General features: G+C 43.7%; 1 protein-coding gene across 1 annotated transcript in view; it reads left to right on the top strand.

Annotated features, from left to right (window-relative positions):
* NCAPD3 (non-SMC condensin II complex subunit D3) overlaps positions 1-17,246 on the top strand; it is a 1,036,822-nt gene that overhangs the window by 73,942 nt on the left and 945,634 nt on the right. Inside the window, exon 2 of the mRNA XM_086956941.1 lies at positions 2,321-2,475. Within this exon, the coding sequence (XP_086813067.1) occupies positions 2,321-2,475 (155 nt within the window). The remainder of the gene's footprint in view (positions 1-2,320; positions 2,476-17,246) is intronic.

Raw genomic sequence — 17,246 nt, 5'->3', positions numbered from 1 at the left:
TCCAACAGGAAATGCCAACGCTTTGCAAGTCGTCATCCCCACAGAGTCAGGCGGGAATGCATTTTCGATCAATTGGTCGAACAAATTCATCTACGCTTTCCCTCCGCTCCCTCTAGTTCCGCGCCTGTTACACAGGATGAAGCTTCAACCCTGTCATGTCATCCTAATAGCCCCCAGGTGGCCATGGCGCCCATGGTTCACGGATCTCCTCCTGTTTTCTCAGAGCGATCCAATTCTGCTTCATCCTCTGCCTCACCTCCTGACAATGAAGCAAGGGCAAATCTGCCACCCATATCCGGCGTATCTCCAGCTACATGCCTGGAACCTGAGCACAATGAGTTTGCACGTCTAAACATCGACTCCGATTGCAGAGAAGTGCTGGCTCACGCTCCATCCACCATTAAAACCTATCAACTGAAGTGGAAGCGTTTCTGTGTCTGGTGTCACACTAAAGCCTTGGATCCAATGACCGCCAAGCCTGAACAGATTCTGCCTTTTTTCCTGTCCCTTGCAAAATCAAGACTTTCTCATTCCACTCTTCAAGTCTTCTTGGCAGAACTCTCCCGCTTCCGTCATGATGGTTCCACGTCATTATATTCCTCTCGAATTATCCAACAGTTTTTCAAGGGCCGCTTTCGGATGTTTCTGCCCATTCGTCGCCCTCCGCCTGCTTGGCGCTTAAATTTGGTCCTAACTCCTCCTACCTCCTTTCGAGCCCATCCATTCAGCGGGCTTTAAATTCCTCACGTGGAAGGTTGCTCTTCTACTTGCACTAACATCCTCCAGGCGAGTAAGTGACATTGAAGCATTTACGATCCAACCTCCTTTTCTTCAGTTTTCTAAAGAAGCGGCTACACTACGCACCAATCCAAAATGTATTCCTAAGGTTCCAAGCGATTTCCACCTTAATGAACCTGTCATCCGTAAGACATTTTTCCCTAATCCTCAGACTCCTGCGGAACGTTCCCTGCATTCTTTGGACTTAAACCGTTGTTTGAAATTCTACATTCAACGCAACGCGCCTTTTTGAAAATCAGATCAGCTCTTCGTGGCCTATGGCCCAATCTGCAAAGGACATCCAATTACAAAACAATCACTAGGTGGATTTCCTCTGCCATTGCTTTTTGCCACCAACATGCTGGAAAGCCCGTCTCTACTCCTGTACGAGCTCACTCCACAATGGCGGTGTCAACTTCCACAGCCCTCTTTGCGAGAGGGCCTCTATGCCACATCTGCAGAGCTGCAACGTGGTCGAGCAGACACACGTTTACGAAGCACTACTGTCTTGGATCAGCAGACGCCGCAGACGCGGCTGTGGGACAAACGGTGCTACGGAATCTTTTCCAATAAGGTGAGCCTCTGTTGCTTCCCGCCTCCAGTCATAAAGGTTTTTTCTCTTGAATCATAGTATGCACAATTTTACGTTGAATTGTTATGTACTTTGTTTTATGCTACCTTTATGACTCATGTTATGCTTTACTGCTTTCTATTCTTATTCAAGCATGTGAATCTATGAAAGACACCCCTAATACTGGAGAAGAATATAAGTTACTTACCTGTAAACTGTGGTTCTCCAGTATTGGTGTCTTTCATAGATTCACATGCGTCCCACCCTTCCTCCCCTCAGAGGCTCTCTTCTCCTCATGCACTCTTGGTCACTTTGTGCTACGAAAATCTGAGGACGTGAGCTCCTGAGGAGAAGGTTCTAGAGGGTGCTGTAGCCTGATTGGCTGGAATGTGGACCATTAAAATGACTATATGTTACTAAAGTGAATTCTCCCTTAGGCTGCAATGGGCCTATTCTGTTCTATGGTACTTTCTTAACTTTAAGATACCTTTATCTAATTGCTCTATATGTATGATTGTCATTTTTCATCTATATATGCATATATTACTGCTATTTTATGTACGATGAGACTCCCACTTCGACGACGGGGAATATTCAAGCATGTGAATCTATGGAAGACACCAATACTGGAGAACCACAGTTTACAGGTAAGTAACTTATGTTCATAGTTGTTAACATTAAGCTTATTATCATTATTTTACGTGAATGTGTTACTCTGCTTTGTATTTTTCTGGATTGTTTTTTTCCCGTCATTTCTCTGAAATGTGCTTTGATGAAATGACAGGCCACAGAATACTTAAGGTAAGAATGCTAAGTATTAAAGTATTAATGTGCCCCCACTGAGTGCTGAATTAATTTCAATTTCCATTTCTGAATATTATGATTTATAATTTCAACATTTTCAAAATAAGTTGGTGCCTTAGCTTGTTTATTTTTATTGTGTCTAACTCCCTAGTTTTTCCTTTGTTTTAGCATGGGTCGACACTGTGTGGGAGCTGGATTTCACAGAAACTGAGCCTTTGGATTCACGAGTACAAGAGAATATCACAGAAAATGGCGTGGAAACCTTTAACAAATTTTACAAGTGCCTTTATCCTTTTGCAGTTGAAGACTCTGGGACCTCCGAGGTATGTCACAGTATTGTTTCCCATTACTTTCACGTGCCTTTTTGCATGTCTTTTGGGCGTTTCTCCTAATGTTTAGTCTGTTGATTTGGATCGTGCGTAAATGATTAATGCAATATAATATATAATTCAAAACTTTTATTTTACTTTTTGAACATGAGTTTTTAAATTCAGTCTATTTTATTTTCTGTAAAGCTTTCCTCTGCCCTTTTTCATTTTACCTTTTCCGTCCCATCTGTCCCGAACTGTGCTGGTCCAACTTAAATACATGGGTTTGGAACTCCCATTTCTGTTCAGATCCGGCTAGCCCTACCGAAATACCCATCTTTTAAAAGAGCATCTTACACTACGACTACCCAACCACCATCCACTCACTCAAGAGAACCCAGAGTTCAGTGTACCCCTCTACTTTTTCACTGGTATCTTGTGTCACTGCTCCAGTTTACAGTGCTCTGTTATGTTTTGTCTAGTGCCCTTACACCAGAGGTCTTGGAATTTATTTCACATTTCTTTTTGCTGCAAGACTCCCCCCCCCCCCCCCCCCTTCCCCAGCAAAATGTTTTAAAATTGGAGCCCCCTCCAAAATGTTATGGCAGGGATTAGGTCAGGGGAGGGCCAGGGCAGTGGGTTCATGAGATAATTTCAGGGCAACTTTTTCTATAGCTCATAATCCATATTAAATTTGACATTTATAAAAGCACAAATGCATTAACCAAAAACAGAAACTGGCTAAAAAACACTGCTTTCCATAAGTGGGATGTTGGGAGCCCCTCACACTTCTAGGTCCCAATGTAACTTCACCCAGTGAATTAATTATAGCAGCTGCTCTGAGTAGAAGCCGGTCTCCTATACCTCTTCCATTCTTTCCCTACCATGCCTGGTCATCACTCCAATCTTGAAACACTCTTCATCCCTGTCAGAAAAAAATAGCTCCAATGTTGCCCCTCCCATGCCTGCTGTGCAGCGAAGTTGCCCTCCCCTCTGTTAGCAAGGATATTGAGCCTCCATGCATGTTTTGTAAAGTAAGACAGTCTTTACTTTCTTATCCCTGAGCCCCAATACCACTGCACCTTCTTCATTAGTGGTCCATCTCTGAGTGCAAGCTAAGGTGTCTCCTCTGCTTCAGGTTCCCCTCCCTTGGGTCATTGCTCTGAGGCCAAAGTAACACTGCCACAACAAGAGTGCACTAGTTTCTAAAGCAAGAAAGAGAGGATAGTAATTCAGGCATAATTCGGGTTTAGTTGTCCCCTCACACCACTTTCTGATGTTTGAGTGAGTGGCCAACTAAACCTCACTGCGCTAATGATAACAGTCTGCTTCTTTGTGTCTGAAAAACGGATAAAAGCCCCACATCTCGCCCATGTTGCATGGTCCCATTTCTGTACACAGCAATGGTGTTGTGGGCCCTAATGTAAACAAGTAAAATGGGCTCCAATTTCCATTTTTGGAAGCAAAACAGCCATAAATGTGGTGCATTGGCCCCCTCACACTCCGGGTTCCAGTACCACCGCATATTCTGCGTAATAGTGGCCCTTTAAAATAAAATTTCCCAAATCTCACCTCCTTCAGGGCATCAGTCTGACGAAGCTGTCTCTGTACATTTGTAAATTAAAAAATTAGCTCCCACATAGTGCCCCACTCCTCTGGGCCATGTTTAGACCGTATCCATGGGTCTTGCTCTTTTCCTCTTTCTCCTGGGCAATTCAACGTCCCAGGTGTCCATACTATCTGGGCTTAACTGAAAATGATCTTGCTGTCCTTCTCCTTGCTACCCCTCAACTGGCCTGAAACCACATCTGCATATAATTTGAGGTTGAAGTGGGTGGGGTCCATGGAGATCATCCATGTGTAATTAATTTTACAAAAACAGATGTCTTACTTTTTGTTCAAAAGAACCCGTAACTGGTGGGTTAATACAGACCTTCAGGTCAGGAATTTAATAAAATATCTACTTGTCCATAAGACGGGTTGCTTCATAAATCTACTTGTTCTATTACAAAATCTATTTGTCCATTTAGAGCAAATGTAGCGCAGCAACCAATTATGGCTGCAATCTCATTATTTAAGAGCTTTGATAATCGCCTCTTTGATTATGCCAGAGCTCATACCATATTAAAGCGTTGGAAGCTCCATTGAAAACCATGGAGTACTTCGGGCTTATAATGGCTGGTATAAGCCCGGAGCTCCAACATTCCAATGTTTCTTTGTTCACAGCTATGGATGTGAACAAAGGCTTCAGGGAGCCTGAGGGGATTTCAATCCCTTAGCGCTCCCTGAAGGCTTTGTTTTATTTGTTAGAACATTCTGCCCTCTAGTGGCAGAATGTTCTAATAATGTTCTAATAACTATAGCCCTTCGTAGCAGGGCTATACCAGCTTTCAAAGTTCAGCTGCCTTGTTAAAGTCCGGGCCTTTAACGCTGCAGCGGGCCTTTAATAGCCGGTATAGCCCGCTATGGCGGGCTATAAGGCTATAGTAGGGTGTGAATACTAGTAATTACCTTATTTTGCCACCTTTCCGCAGATCTACATACTGGGCCTGGAGGTAGCAGTAAGCAATAGTTCCCCATGGTTGGAATGATATTTTTGAGTGCGTATAAACCTACTAACTTGCATATTTTATGGGGTTCCATCAGCTTGTCTCTAATATTTTCCCATGAAGAGAAAGGGTGGACATTTTACCCATGACGAGGGTAGAAGTAAAACTTCTTTCAGGGTTTGGGGAAAAAAGGAGTTGGTGGGAACGTTAACTTGTTACTGCTCAACAGACTTTCGCATGAGCAAATTTGAAATGCAGTTCACAAATATTTTCTAGAAGTACGATTTCCTTTCCTACTTCTGTAAATACGTAAGCCGTAAATCTGCAGTAATGCAAGGACATATACCATGGATGCACTTTTGGGACGTTCTTGGACCCTTATTTGGTTATTCAAGACCTTTTTTGATTTCATCTAATCTATCTATCTCTATTTCTATCTCACTGGCGGTCGCCAGTAGGTAGTTATAGTTAGGACCTAGTTTCCATAGGAAGAGCATTTTTTGTTTTGCTTATAACTTTGGCGTCATTTGATGAATTTTCATGAAATTTTCCAAACTAATTATTTGTTCATTACCGCTCCTATGGTGAAAGTTTGGGGTGATTCGTCAAGGGGGTTGGGGGGGCTGAGAATAAAGAGGGGGGGTCCCAAAACGTATTTTCTCCATGTTAATTTCCATAGGAAACTTTAGACAAGGCTACAGGTCGAACGGGTGAACGGAATTGCCTCAAATTTGGCAGGGAGAAGGGTCTTGGTCTAGAAAGTACGCTTTTGTTTTTTTGGTGTAAATCCGTTCAGTAGTTTTGTAGAAATATCGAAATTTACAGATATCGATATTTGGGATTTCTGCTATCTGATTGGCTGAGGCGTTATGTGCACAATCTTGCTGCTTATTGGTTGCGAGCGCTGCGAGCGGTTGCAACTAGGAAGTGTTGGCTGCCATTTTGTGATTACGTTTAAGCGAGAAAGGGGAAAAAAAGAGGAAAAAAGTAAGAAAGGAGGGTAGGAGCAGTGTAAGCTCTGTGGGGGAGTGCGAAGCGAAGTAGTCACTCTACTGAAAGTGTGGTGTTGCTCAGAGTGACATGGTGCTGAGATGATATGCTGCTACACTCTGGTATGAAACCGAGAGCCTAAACCGTGAGCTCATTGCTGTAAAGTGATGTGCTCTTGTCTTTGTAGCATACGTGTGCAAGTAGTGTTAGTAGGCGTTTATACTATACAAGGAGTAGGAAGCTAACTACTGACCGCCACCGTGTGTTTATACTATACCGGAAGTGGGAAGCGAAGTACTCGCGCTTATCTAGGTGAAAACTCTGGATCAAACTGAGCTGATTGCTGTAAAGTGATGGGCTCTGGGCGCTGTAGGATACTAGCCGCTGTAGTATAACTGTGTAAGTATGCGTTTATAGTATATAGGGAGTGGGTAGCGAACTACTTTCTACTACTGTTCTGAAGACAATGGTATTAAACTGTGAGCCTAAATTGGGAGCTCATTGCTGTAAAGTGATGTGCTCTGGGCGCTGTAGTATATCTGTGGAAGTAGTGTTAGTTTGCGTTTATATAATACAGCGAGTGGGAAGCGAACTACTCCCCCATACCGGTCTTAAGACTCATGGATAAAACCATGAGGGCATTGCTGGAAAGTCATGTGCTCTCTGTAGTATTCCAATGTTAGACATAGTAGAATGTTAGTATGTAATTCTACTAGAATGTAAGTATGTAATGTTAGAATGTAGGGCTGCCATGAGGGGAACCTTGGGGAGGTTGTACACAGTGCTGGAGAAGGCAGTTGCCTTGCTGTCTGCTCCTGTTGGTTGGTGTTTAAGCTGTTTTGTTTTCCTGCATTAAATCTACTTATCAGGTCCACTGCTGTTTGCCTCTTTACTACATAAATTTGGCGAGGAGCGGGAAAAGGTAAAAAGAAGGCAGCACTCGCCAATTGTTCAAGGTTGCTTGCGTTGTGCTGAATACCAGTTTTCTTCGTGTAGCTGTTTCTACTCATCGGCTCATTGAACTGTCATCCGACCTCTGGTAGGATTTATATTTTTAGATTTAGCGCTTCCTCTGCCTCTTCACTACTCTCTGGTCACTGTAATACATGTGTGTAAGTAGTGTTTGTATGCGTTTATACTAATCAATGCATCATGGTCCTAGGAAGCGCGACCTCCCAGGCGCAGCTCATACAATGTCCCTAGGTGTGCATCCGCAGGACATTTATTTTTGCTATTAGAGGGCGAGTGCATGGCTTCCACCCTGTGATAGCAAATCCTTGTTTGACAATTGAGCGAGAGGAGGAAAACCTCATATCGCTTTAATAGAGCAGATCCGGATGGTAAAAAAGGAGAAAAAAAAGGGGAGGTCTCAATCGTTGATTTAAATTAGGCTCCTGGTGGATAATGAACTGTGGCTAATCCTATTATTATATTGTGGGGTCTCTGTAGGACTGGGGATCTTAATGGCACATGTAAATTAGGCACGGAAGGGCACAGACGTTTCGTAACCTAGGGTATCACCACCTTCCCGGGTATTGTTTACTAATTCTTTGGGGGGCTTCGAGGCCAACTGAAGTCCGGGGATCGCCACCCGGGGCTTTACTTAAATATGCAGGGTGGGCCTCAGCAGTCCCTGAAGTCGCAGTGGTCCTAGGCCGTGCCATATTGGTTCTGTAATCACACCGGCAGTACTCATGGTGTTATAAAGTGATACACGCATAGAACCCTTGCAGTTGTAGAATTACACAGGTTTCATTTATTTAATAGTCTTTTGGTTTATATTTGGTTGGTGCACCGCAAAATTACAAATGTTTTCCCTCATAACCTCCTATAAACAGATGATTTTCACAATAAACTATAGGCAAGTGTTGTCAGAAAAAGAAGACCTATACACTCACTTATTTATTGGAGAAAAAAATAATCTTTTTTTAAAATAACACAAATAAATGGAAATACAAGTTTATTAGAACAAACAGTATAACATGAAATACGTGGGTGGGACTACCCGGAAGCAGCGTACAAAACCTGAAAGACAAATATGAAACATAAGTATGTGTGCCATGTGGAAGAGGAAAAGAAAGGTAGTCTAAATGAAAGGAAGATAGTGAGAATGGGAGAGAGAGGGAGGGAGGGAGTGGGTGGAAGGGAGAAGGGGAGGGAGAGTCAAAAGAACGGAGGGAGGAGTAGACAGAGCGTCGGCCTACTGCACCCAGCCTTCAGTGTTTACGTCCCGTCACCCGTTTGTCTAGGACGCTAGGGTCCACGAGAGAGTGTGGTCGACCAAGTCCTTAAAATGAAAAATATGAATGAGGCAAGAGATTACTTTATTAGCTATGGGAACATAGCTTGCCTGCACCTGTGCACCCAGGGTGCTGCACCCCAGCACCTTCCCCTGCACTGTGCTCAATTGTATGTCCTGCGCACAGAGTCTTTACTGCTCACCTGCTCACCCGACACCACCGGTGTGTCCAATGACGTGCCAGTGGGTACCTTTTGTAGGGTGGGAGAGCAGGTCTCCGGTCGGGGACGGTGTCTTGATACCACGGTGGAAGGCGTCAAAATGCCGAGGGCATCATACCGCGGTGAGCACCCGCTCCGCCCATTTTGGCTCAATCAATTCAGTGTCTAAAAAGGGAGAAATAATTTAATGGTGGAAACGTCTTGAGGTAAATTAAGGTTTATTTCAAGCTTAATAGAAAACACCAGTTGAGTGCTGTGAGAAGTTGGCCTGGTATGATGTTCACTATTCTAGTGAACACCTTGCACCAGTCAAAACAACCCTTATGGTGATGGTTGTTAAGTCAACCTTATAGACCAGCTATCCTAGAGGTAGCGAGGAGAGAACAGTCTTAGGCGAAAAGACTCTTGAGGGCGTGTGAAGCCAGCTGTTTTACCATATGTAACCATGTGAATATCAAATGAAAGGACACCACACAGGATATATATAAAATATATATTTATTTATTTACTAACGCACTCCTCTGAACTCTTTATGAGGTCAGAGGCCAAAGCACATAACAAGATACGGGAATCATAATTTACTACGAAGGCATTACCACGCATAACGTTTACAACGGTACACTTACCACGCAAACGTCTTCAACGTGGGTGCCTTCCACGACAGTCTTTACCACGCAAGTGGTATTCCTTCCAGTCGTCCTGCCTGTACGTTCTGCGTGGGCTTCGGGGGCTGGGGGGGTCTCGTCCCCCCCCCCCCCCCCCCCCCCCCCCAAAAAAATAACCGAGCAGGTTACAAAAAAAACGCTCTTCAGTGCCTCTGACGTTGAAGGAAAGAGCCTCCCTAAAGATGTGGCGTGTACGTCCTAATAGAAGTCTTTTTTTAAATTTTGGTACACTTGTTTTGACGCTTGTTTCCGTGGTGAATGGAAGTAAGGGCTGCTGGTGAAAGGCGTGCAGGTGTCCGGTAAGAATATAATCCTTATCAAAAAAAAATATATATATTTAGGCGCACTTTAAATTTATTGAATTTAAAAAGATAAGATAATTTTTTATTTTTTATTTTTTTGTAAGATTTTATTAGCAGTTGCCAAGTGTACATTACAATCTTTGTATGCCCGGAGGCCAGTTGTCATACACATAATAGTTAAACTTCATTGTTACACAGCTCTTCAGCCGACAACCTTCCGGTCCGGCAGCAATTTATTGACAATTTACATAAGGCATTTCAGTGATTGGTAAATAATTTGAATCGTCTTACTTTTTATTTTTTATCTGAACACAACTTTGGACTCAATAGGATTAAATAACAATTTGTAACGATATCAATGTATATTCAATATCTCATGCTAGTGGGTTTCCCCGGACATCTATTCTGTCCCCTCTTGTCCCTAAGTTCTATAATCGGTCAAGCACATTTGTATCCCAGACCCCTTCCTAACCCCTCCCGGCGTTCTCAGGTGGATCATTCATCTGTCTCGTCCTCGTCTCCGGAACTATCAATGTCTTCTTCAGGAAGAGGTTCGCACAGGTCCCCCCGATAACTATTCTTTAGATACCCTGCAAAACCAACCCCCTCTTTATCTTGTCTCCCAGTCCCCGCACATTCCAGGACATCAACTGCAGCGGAGTCACCGGCCCGAGTGAGGACTCTCATCTAGGGTAGCAGTCTGTATTTCCTGTGCCATTTCTTGCCTATAAGGACGGACATGTTTTTCCTTATGCATTGGTGCCGTTGTGTCCGGCGTGTACCCATCTGCGTGCTTATTTCGTCTCGACGTATATTATCCTTAAGGGTCAACCAAATCAAACAATGAAAAACACCCTTACCCTGAACCCCCCCCCCCCCTCCCTGCCCCCCTGCTATACGGACATAGAACCGCCCGCCCCCTCAACTTAGCAGAGTGCTTAACCCATTCCCCACACCAAATACTTGCTTGTGGGGGATTCTCCGGAGCCGGCGGCCCCTCTTACTCTCCTCGGATGCCCTCGGCCAGTGTCCTGCAGCAGACCGTCAGGCAGTTCACAAAGTTATGTTCAAGTCATTTGTGGTCACCAGGCGGCTAATGTTCCTTGTTGGCATCGTCGACCATAGTATCTCTGTCCGGCGAGAGATCCTCTTCCGTTCTCTGAGATGTCTGCGAGTCTGAAGGAGCTCCTGTATTTTTATTCTTATGCGTCCTGTTTGAGCGACGGAGCTGGTTAGTCGGTCTCCAGCCCTTCAGCCAGTCTCGTGCTATTTCGGGTGTGTCAAAGAACCAAGTCTTTGTTTTCTGCTATCACCCTTAGTCTGGCCGGAAAGATCATTGAGTACGGAATCTCTCGCGCTCTCAGTTCTCTCTTTACCTCCAAGAACGTCCTCCGGCGGCGCGCAACCTCCGCTGTGTAGTCCGGAAAAAAGGCCAGTGTGGAGTTGTGAATCTTGACGGGAGGGGACACTCTTGCCGCCTGTAAAATAGCATTTCTGTCCCGAAAGTTGAACAGACGGGCAAGGATAGGTCGCGGTGTCACACCCGGTTTGGGCCTACCCCCCGGTACTCGGTGTGCTCTTTCCACCGAAAAGAAGGTGGATAGTCCTTTGGGCTGGAGCTCTTGTTTAATCAATTCCTCCACATATAGGTCTGTAGCTCTGGTGCCCTCAGATTCCGGTACGCCGAGAATTCTGATGTTTCTTCTTGAGCGCCCTTCCTGATCATCCAGCTTCTCACGTAATGTCTTGTTCTCTACCGACATCCGTTCCATCGCCGTTTGGAGCTCCAACACATCTTCCACTAGTGACTTTGTAACCACCTCCATTGAGTTCACCTTCTCAGACATTTTGTGAAAGTCCGCCCTAATCAGTGATTTCCGTAGATATTAAGCCCACTGTGGCCTGCACTTGTGTCAGCGCCTGCATAATGTCTTCCAGTGTCGTCTTCTATGTGCTCGCCCCGTCCGCCACTGGAAGGCCTTGGGTGCACCTATGCCCTGGGTACCTATGGTACACTTATACAGGGACTCACAAGGGTGACCCAATATCCAATTTGGTATGTACCTACAGTACATGGAGTCCATTTTACAAAGAGAGCAGATAGCCTGGGGTCCGGAATAGCAGGATCCCGGGCCAACTAAGTCGAAAAGCAGCTTAACACTAGGCAAAAAGTTGGGGGTAACCATAGTAAAGTATCCACCTTCCTACAAGTGCATCCTTCGTTTTTGAAGTACGATCTACCAACTGTTAGCGGTAATCGTGGTTCAAAGAGGAGTTGGAGTGCACGACAATACACAAGGTTAAATAATATGTTATACCAAGAATTCACATACAAAGGAACAGAGCGCATGCTAGAAGCATAATGTGCGTGTGTAATGCAGTGGTGGAAGCCTGTGTGTATGTACACTTAGTAATGAGCTCACTACAGTGCCCTAAAATCAAACGCCACCTGTCTGTAGGGCAGTGCTGCCCGCTGGCTCAGGCCTACAGTACGGTCCAGCAGGTCCTTAAAATGAGACAGACATATGACTGAATGAGATGAGAGATCACATTACGCACAGCAACATCGCTTTTTCGCAGCTGCGCACCCAGGCTGATGCAGCCCACCCCTCCCGCAGCGCTGTGCTCAACACTTGTCTGTAGAGCAGGCCTGCCCGCTGGCTCAGGCCTACAGTACGATCCAGCAAGTCTTTAAAATGAGACAGAGATGTGACTAAATGAGGTCAGAGTATACATAGAATACCCCATACATCATAAATCAAACGGTTACTGTTGCCTTAATAGTCCTTTTTATTATCTAAGGGCTTTTTAATAATTTCTTATATTTTGTTTTTTGGGGTCCTTAAACCAAATATATTTTGAACATACCCATAGAATTATATTACATACAAATGTAGCTCATTGCAATACTCACATATATACAGTACAAACAGTGGAAGAAACAGCAATGTACAATCTTATTCACATCTGAAACATACACGTATTTACAAATTCTCTTTTACATAACCTATATTGGTCCTCTACACTCTTTTTTTTTGTTTCTACTGGAACCTTTCCTCGTCTGGTCCTCAACTGCAACTTTACTCGGTCTTATGGAGGTCAGGGACAATCTTATACTTAGTTCAAAAGACTCAATGATTAAAATATGAGTTTTCAACAGGACTCTCTATTACGTGTATTTTAAGTCCATATTTCCTTGAAACCTCTCGATTGGAAGGTGCCTTTGTAGAATGTCAACACGTTTCGACCTTCAATAGGGGACCTCAAATTGCTTAGGTGAAGGAGATTTTCATGTAGGACATTTTGCCTGTATAGACAAAAATGAATATTCAAAATGCTATACTGTCTTTTATTCTTGTATACAATAACTATTGCATTTCTGCAATTTTTACGTACCAATTCCTTGTTCCTTTTACTGCGTTAGGTGTTCAGTGGCTGATTATCGTATCCTGTAATAATACAAAGCAGTGTAATGTACCGTCACTGACTAGATTAAAGCTGTTTTTACGCTTTCAGGTAATACATTCTTTTTTTCTTTTTTACGTTTTTATGCATACCTGTTATGATTGTGCTTCAACTGATCCCTTTGTTCCTATTCAGCTCATGGCAGTGTCCATTTTCACATTCCAATGTCTAATGGTACTAGGCATTCCTGTTCAGCCGGATTACATGTCGGTCTTGGTCACACTCCTGCTTCCTTAATTGATTTTAATCACTGGTCGACGACTGGAAAACCGAGGGACATTCACATTTGTTTCTGCTCTTCTATTCTTGTATCGTGAGCACCTCCACCCGCATGTGGTTATAGTTTCGTCTACGGCACAACATGTGTTTAAGACAACGTGCTCCCTATCTGTTCGTTTATTAAAACTTGCTGTATTAGTTGTGTTTATCTTATTGCCACTTCTCTGTTAGTATAAGTTCATGTGTTGGGTCATGTTAAGGTATTGACTCTCTCTTTCTGTCCGCGTGGACCGGGTGCGGGACTTGTAGAAAAATAGTCGTAAGTGATATAAACATCGTGCAGGCATGCTAAGGTGGTTAATTACCTGTGTTCTGTCTTTCCTGGTAGTTAAACACTCGGGAGTCTTCTTGTCATTCTTTCACGCGGTAGCCCCACGCTGTGATTCGGTTTTGTTTTTATAGTCCTGAACTTCCGGCTTCTTCGCGTTATTTGGCGCATGCGCGTAGGATCAGTCTTCGTTGCGCCTGACTTCTGTATCTATGTGCCTATAGTATTTCTTATGCTGGTTGGCCTGACTTCCAGATCAGCTTCCAGTGTTATGACAGCATCCCGTGTTCTATTTTAATAGAGGAGATCGAGCCTGGAAATGGTGTTTCTAAGTGTTTTTTTGGTACGGTACTGATCGGTTTGGCCTCTATTTACCTTTTAATTATGTGTATATATATGTGTACACATTTTCAAAGAACATTGGCCGCTAAATTGCATCATTGACCCATACATATGGAGTACCTGATTTTAACATTACCATAAAAACTCTTCTTATTGTAAGGGGGGCCATCATAATTTGGATGCCTCGCGGTCAAGGCAGAATCCAAATATTTTGACCCAACATCAAGGTTGGAATCCAGTAGAACTTGATGATCTATTTATTTCACACAGAGGAAAATAGAACTTGGGTTAATAATTCGGACATAGTGATTCGTCCCATTTAGTATTGCCTATAGATGTTAATGTGTAATGATTCGAAATGCTGAAGAGTTTACCCTCTATTTACCTTTAGTAATGCATATATATGGCTCTGATGAAGACCTTCACCTAAGCAATTTGTGGTCCCCTATTGAAGGCCGAAATGCGTTGGCATTCTACAAAGGCACCTTCCAATCGAGAGGTTTCAAGGAAATATGGACTTAAAATACACTTAATAGAGTCCTGTTGAACTCATATTTTAATCATTGAGTCTTTCGAACTAAGTATAAGATTGTCTCTGACCTCCCTAAGACACGAGTAAAGTTGCAGTTGAGGACCTGACGCGCAAAGTGTGTAGGACCAATATAGGTTATGTAAAAGAGAATTTGTGAATACGTGTATATGTTTCAGATGTGAATAAGATTGTACATTGCTGTTTCTTCCACTGTTTGTACTGTATATATGTGAGTATTGCAATGATGGCTACATTCGTAATATAATTCTATGGGTATGTTCAAAATATTTTTGGTTTTAGGACCCCAAAAAACAAACTATAAGAAATGATTTAAAAGCCCTTAGTTAATAAAAAGGACTAATGAGGCAACAGTAACCGTTTGATTTATGGTTTCAGGGGTATTCTACGTATACTCATTTATGTTGCTTCCTTCTCCCGAATTCCTCAACAGAATCACGCCCCTATTTGTTTGTACTGAATGAGGTCAGAGATCACATCATTACGCAGGGAACTTGGCTTGTTCGCACCTGCGCACTCAGGCGGATTCAGCCCACACCTCCCGCAGCACCACACTCAATTGGGGCCGCTGTGGACCCAGGTCCCACTGCTCACCTGCTGTCCTTGTTGTGTGTGCAAGCACTACGGGCAGCAATGTTCACAATTCAGTTGCAGTGTTGATTGCAAGATGGTGTACAGCTCATGGATCCCTTTAAAAACACGACGGGTGTAGGGTTCACAATTTAGAACCAGTGTTGATTGCCAGGATGGTGTACACCTCATGGATCCCTTTTTTCATTACGTATTGTGATATGTGAGGTGGAGGCAGCCAGATCACCTGAGGCCGTGTGGAAGAACTGGGATATGTGGCGTCGTCGTTATCCTATTTATATGTACGCAAAGTGGCCTGGACTTGCGTACGCCAGGCCGGCGTAGGGGTGTGAATAATTGTTCCGGGGATCTTGGTGGTGTTCAGTTCCTGCCTGGCCAGGAAATATAGTTATGTGTGTTTCTTTTGCAGTTTTGACATCGCATAATGCGTAGTTTATATTAATGTAGCATGTATCGGGAGGGCGACAACTATCGCTAATGAGATGCTGTTCGAAAAGATTGAATGGCCAACATCACATGTCGTTGTCAAGCTTGTGGATATGTGCAGACATGCAAGTCAATGGTGTTGGGTATTATTGAAAGTGTTGCTATCGCTAATCGTATACTTGTGAATGTGCTCGGATGGAGGGAGGATCAGCAGTGAGGCTACGTCATACACAGTGATAACGCTCATTAGAGTCAAGCAATGTATGTCAAACGTGAATCTGAAAGTCTCGCGTATAACACACAACTATATTGGTAAAGCCTGTCAACAGAGCATACAGCAATACAAATCTCACATTACTGTTTACTGTTTTGTCACATGTGATCTAGGATGTGTACTCTGCCCGTGGCTGATGATACTCCTTAGAGCCACCAATAACCAGGCGGAAAGGCAGCACAATAATGCACACACGGACACACACACACACACACACGGACCCCCCCCCCCCCCCCCCCCCCTTCTCGGGAGTCATCGTAATGCATGGCCATCACACGTGGAAGGCTTAATGTATAGACCATGAATATTGATCAAGATGATTGTTGCATGTTGTGTGTAGTAGAAGATATGTGTGCACACAAAAAACTTTAAAAAAAAGCTGTTTAAGGTGAAGTGGTGTCTCATCAAACGCTGTAGAGAGAATGACTAAAATGGGTGGGGTCATCCAACTGTTACAATAGGAAATGTTATGAAGCAATCAAATGCTTTTTTTAAGGTCACATGATCATCGCGCACCGAGCGTCCAAGGAGGGCGCACGTGACGAGATTTTGAGAAAATATATTTATCTTAATATAAGTTTATTACAGTTCGAAATATATAATCGTTAAAAATATTTTAGATCGCTTGCTGTCATATATTGTTTAAAATTATATAGGTATACTTTGGAGGCAAAAAAGAGGAAATGGCGTACCCGGCGCGACACCATACGTCTGACGTAACACAGGGCCTGGCAGCGTGTACCTGTTGCATACACAACCCGCAGCGGGCGCTACCCCATACGTATATGGCGTAACGCGTGGCTTGATACTGCGTACCTATCGGATACCAAAGTAGCAGCTGGGGCGACTTCATGCGTATATTATGTTCCGTGGGACGCGGTGTCACGAACCCGTCTGATACGAAATGCGCATCATTTACGAGATTAGCAATATGTGGATCGGATTCACGTGGTGATGGAGCTTGGTATGCTACCGGTACAGGAGTGCAGTTTTCTCCCAAAAACAAAATTTTGGGGGAAGATATAAAACATTACATAATTAAAAGAAGTATAATAGAGTTCCAAAATATTTAAAAATATAATAGAAAAAATATAGGTTTTATAAACATTAAAATATTAAATTAGTGCCTGCCGCAGGGAAGGGCCCAAAACATATTGTGGCAACATCAAAATTACCTATCACAAAAAGACCTGGTTTTGCAAGAAGGGTATCTGGTCTTTTGGTCCTGGGCTCCGTTGCCTTCTAGGGAAACCTACCAAACCTACACATTTCTGAAAACTAGACTCCTTGGGGAGTCCAGGGAGGTATGGCTTGCTTGTATCCCATACATTTTCATTGGGGTGAGCAAAGGCTCTTGCCCATGGTGCTGCTCCACCCTCCTTGGTCCCTAGTGAGTGGATCCCATCCTCAAGCAGGGACCCACTAGTGAGGAGTACCACTGGAAAGGAGAGTTTCTCCCCTTTCTAACAATACCTCTCCTGACTTTCTACATGCTCAGGGGGCAGAGAGATCCCCCCCCGAGCACGTAAAAAGTGAAACTGAAATGAGCCTATTGTCTCATTTCAGTTTCTCTGAAATTAAGTCAGCGCGACCACAGCAAAACCACAGACAGCCTCGGAAGCTGG

This window comes from Lissotriton vulgaris, chromosome 2_1, assembly GCF_964263255.1.
Source record: "Lissotriton vulgaris chromosome 2_1, aLisVul1.2, whole genome shotgun sequence".
Classification (NCBI taxonomy): Eukaryota; Metazoa; Chordata; class Amphibia; order Caudata; family Salamandridae; genus Lissotriton; species Lissotriton vulgaris.
This window is presented reverse-complemented; position numbering and strand designations above follow the sequence as displayed.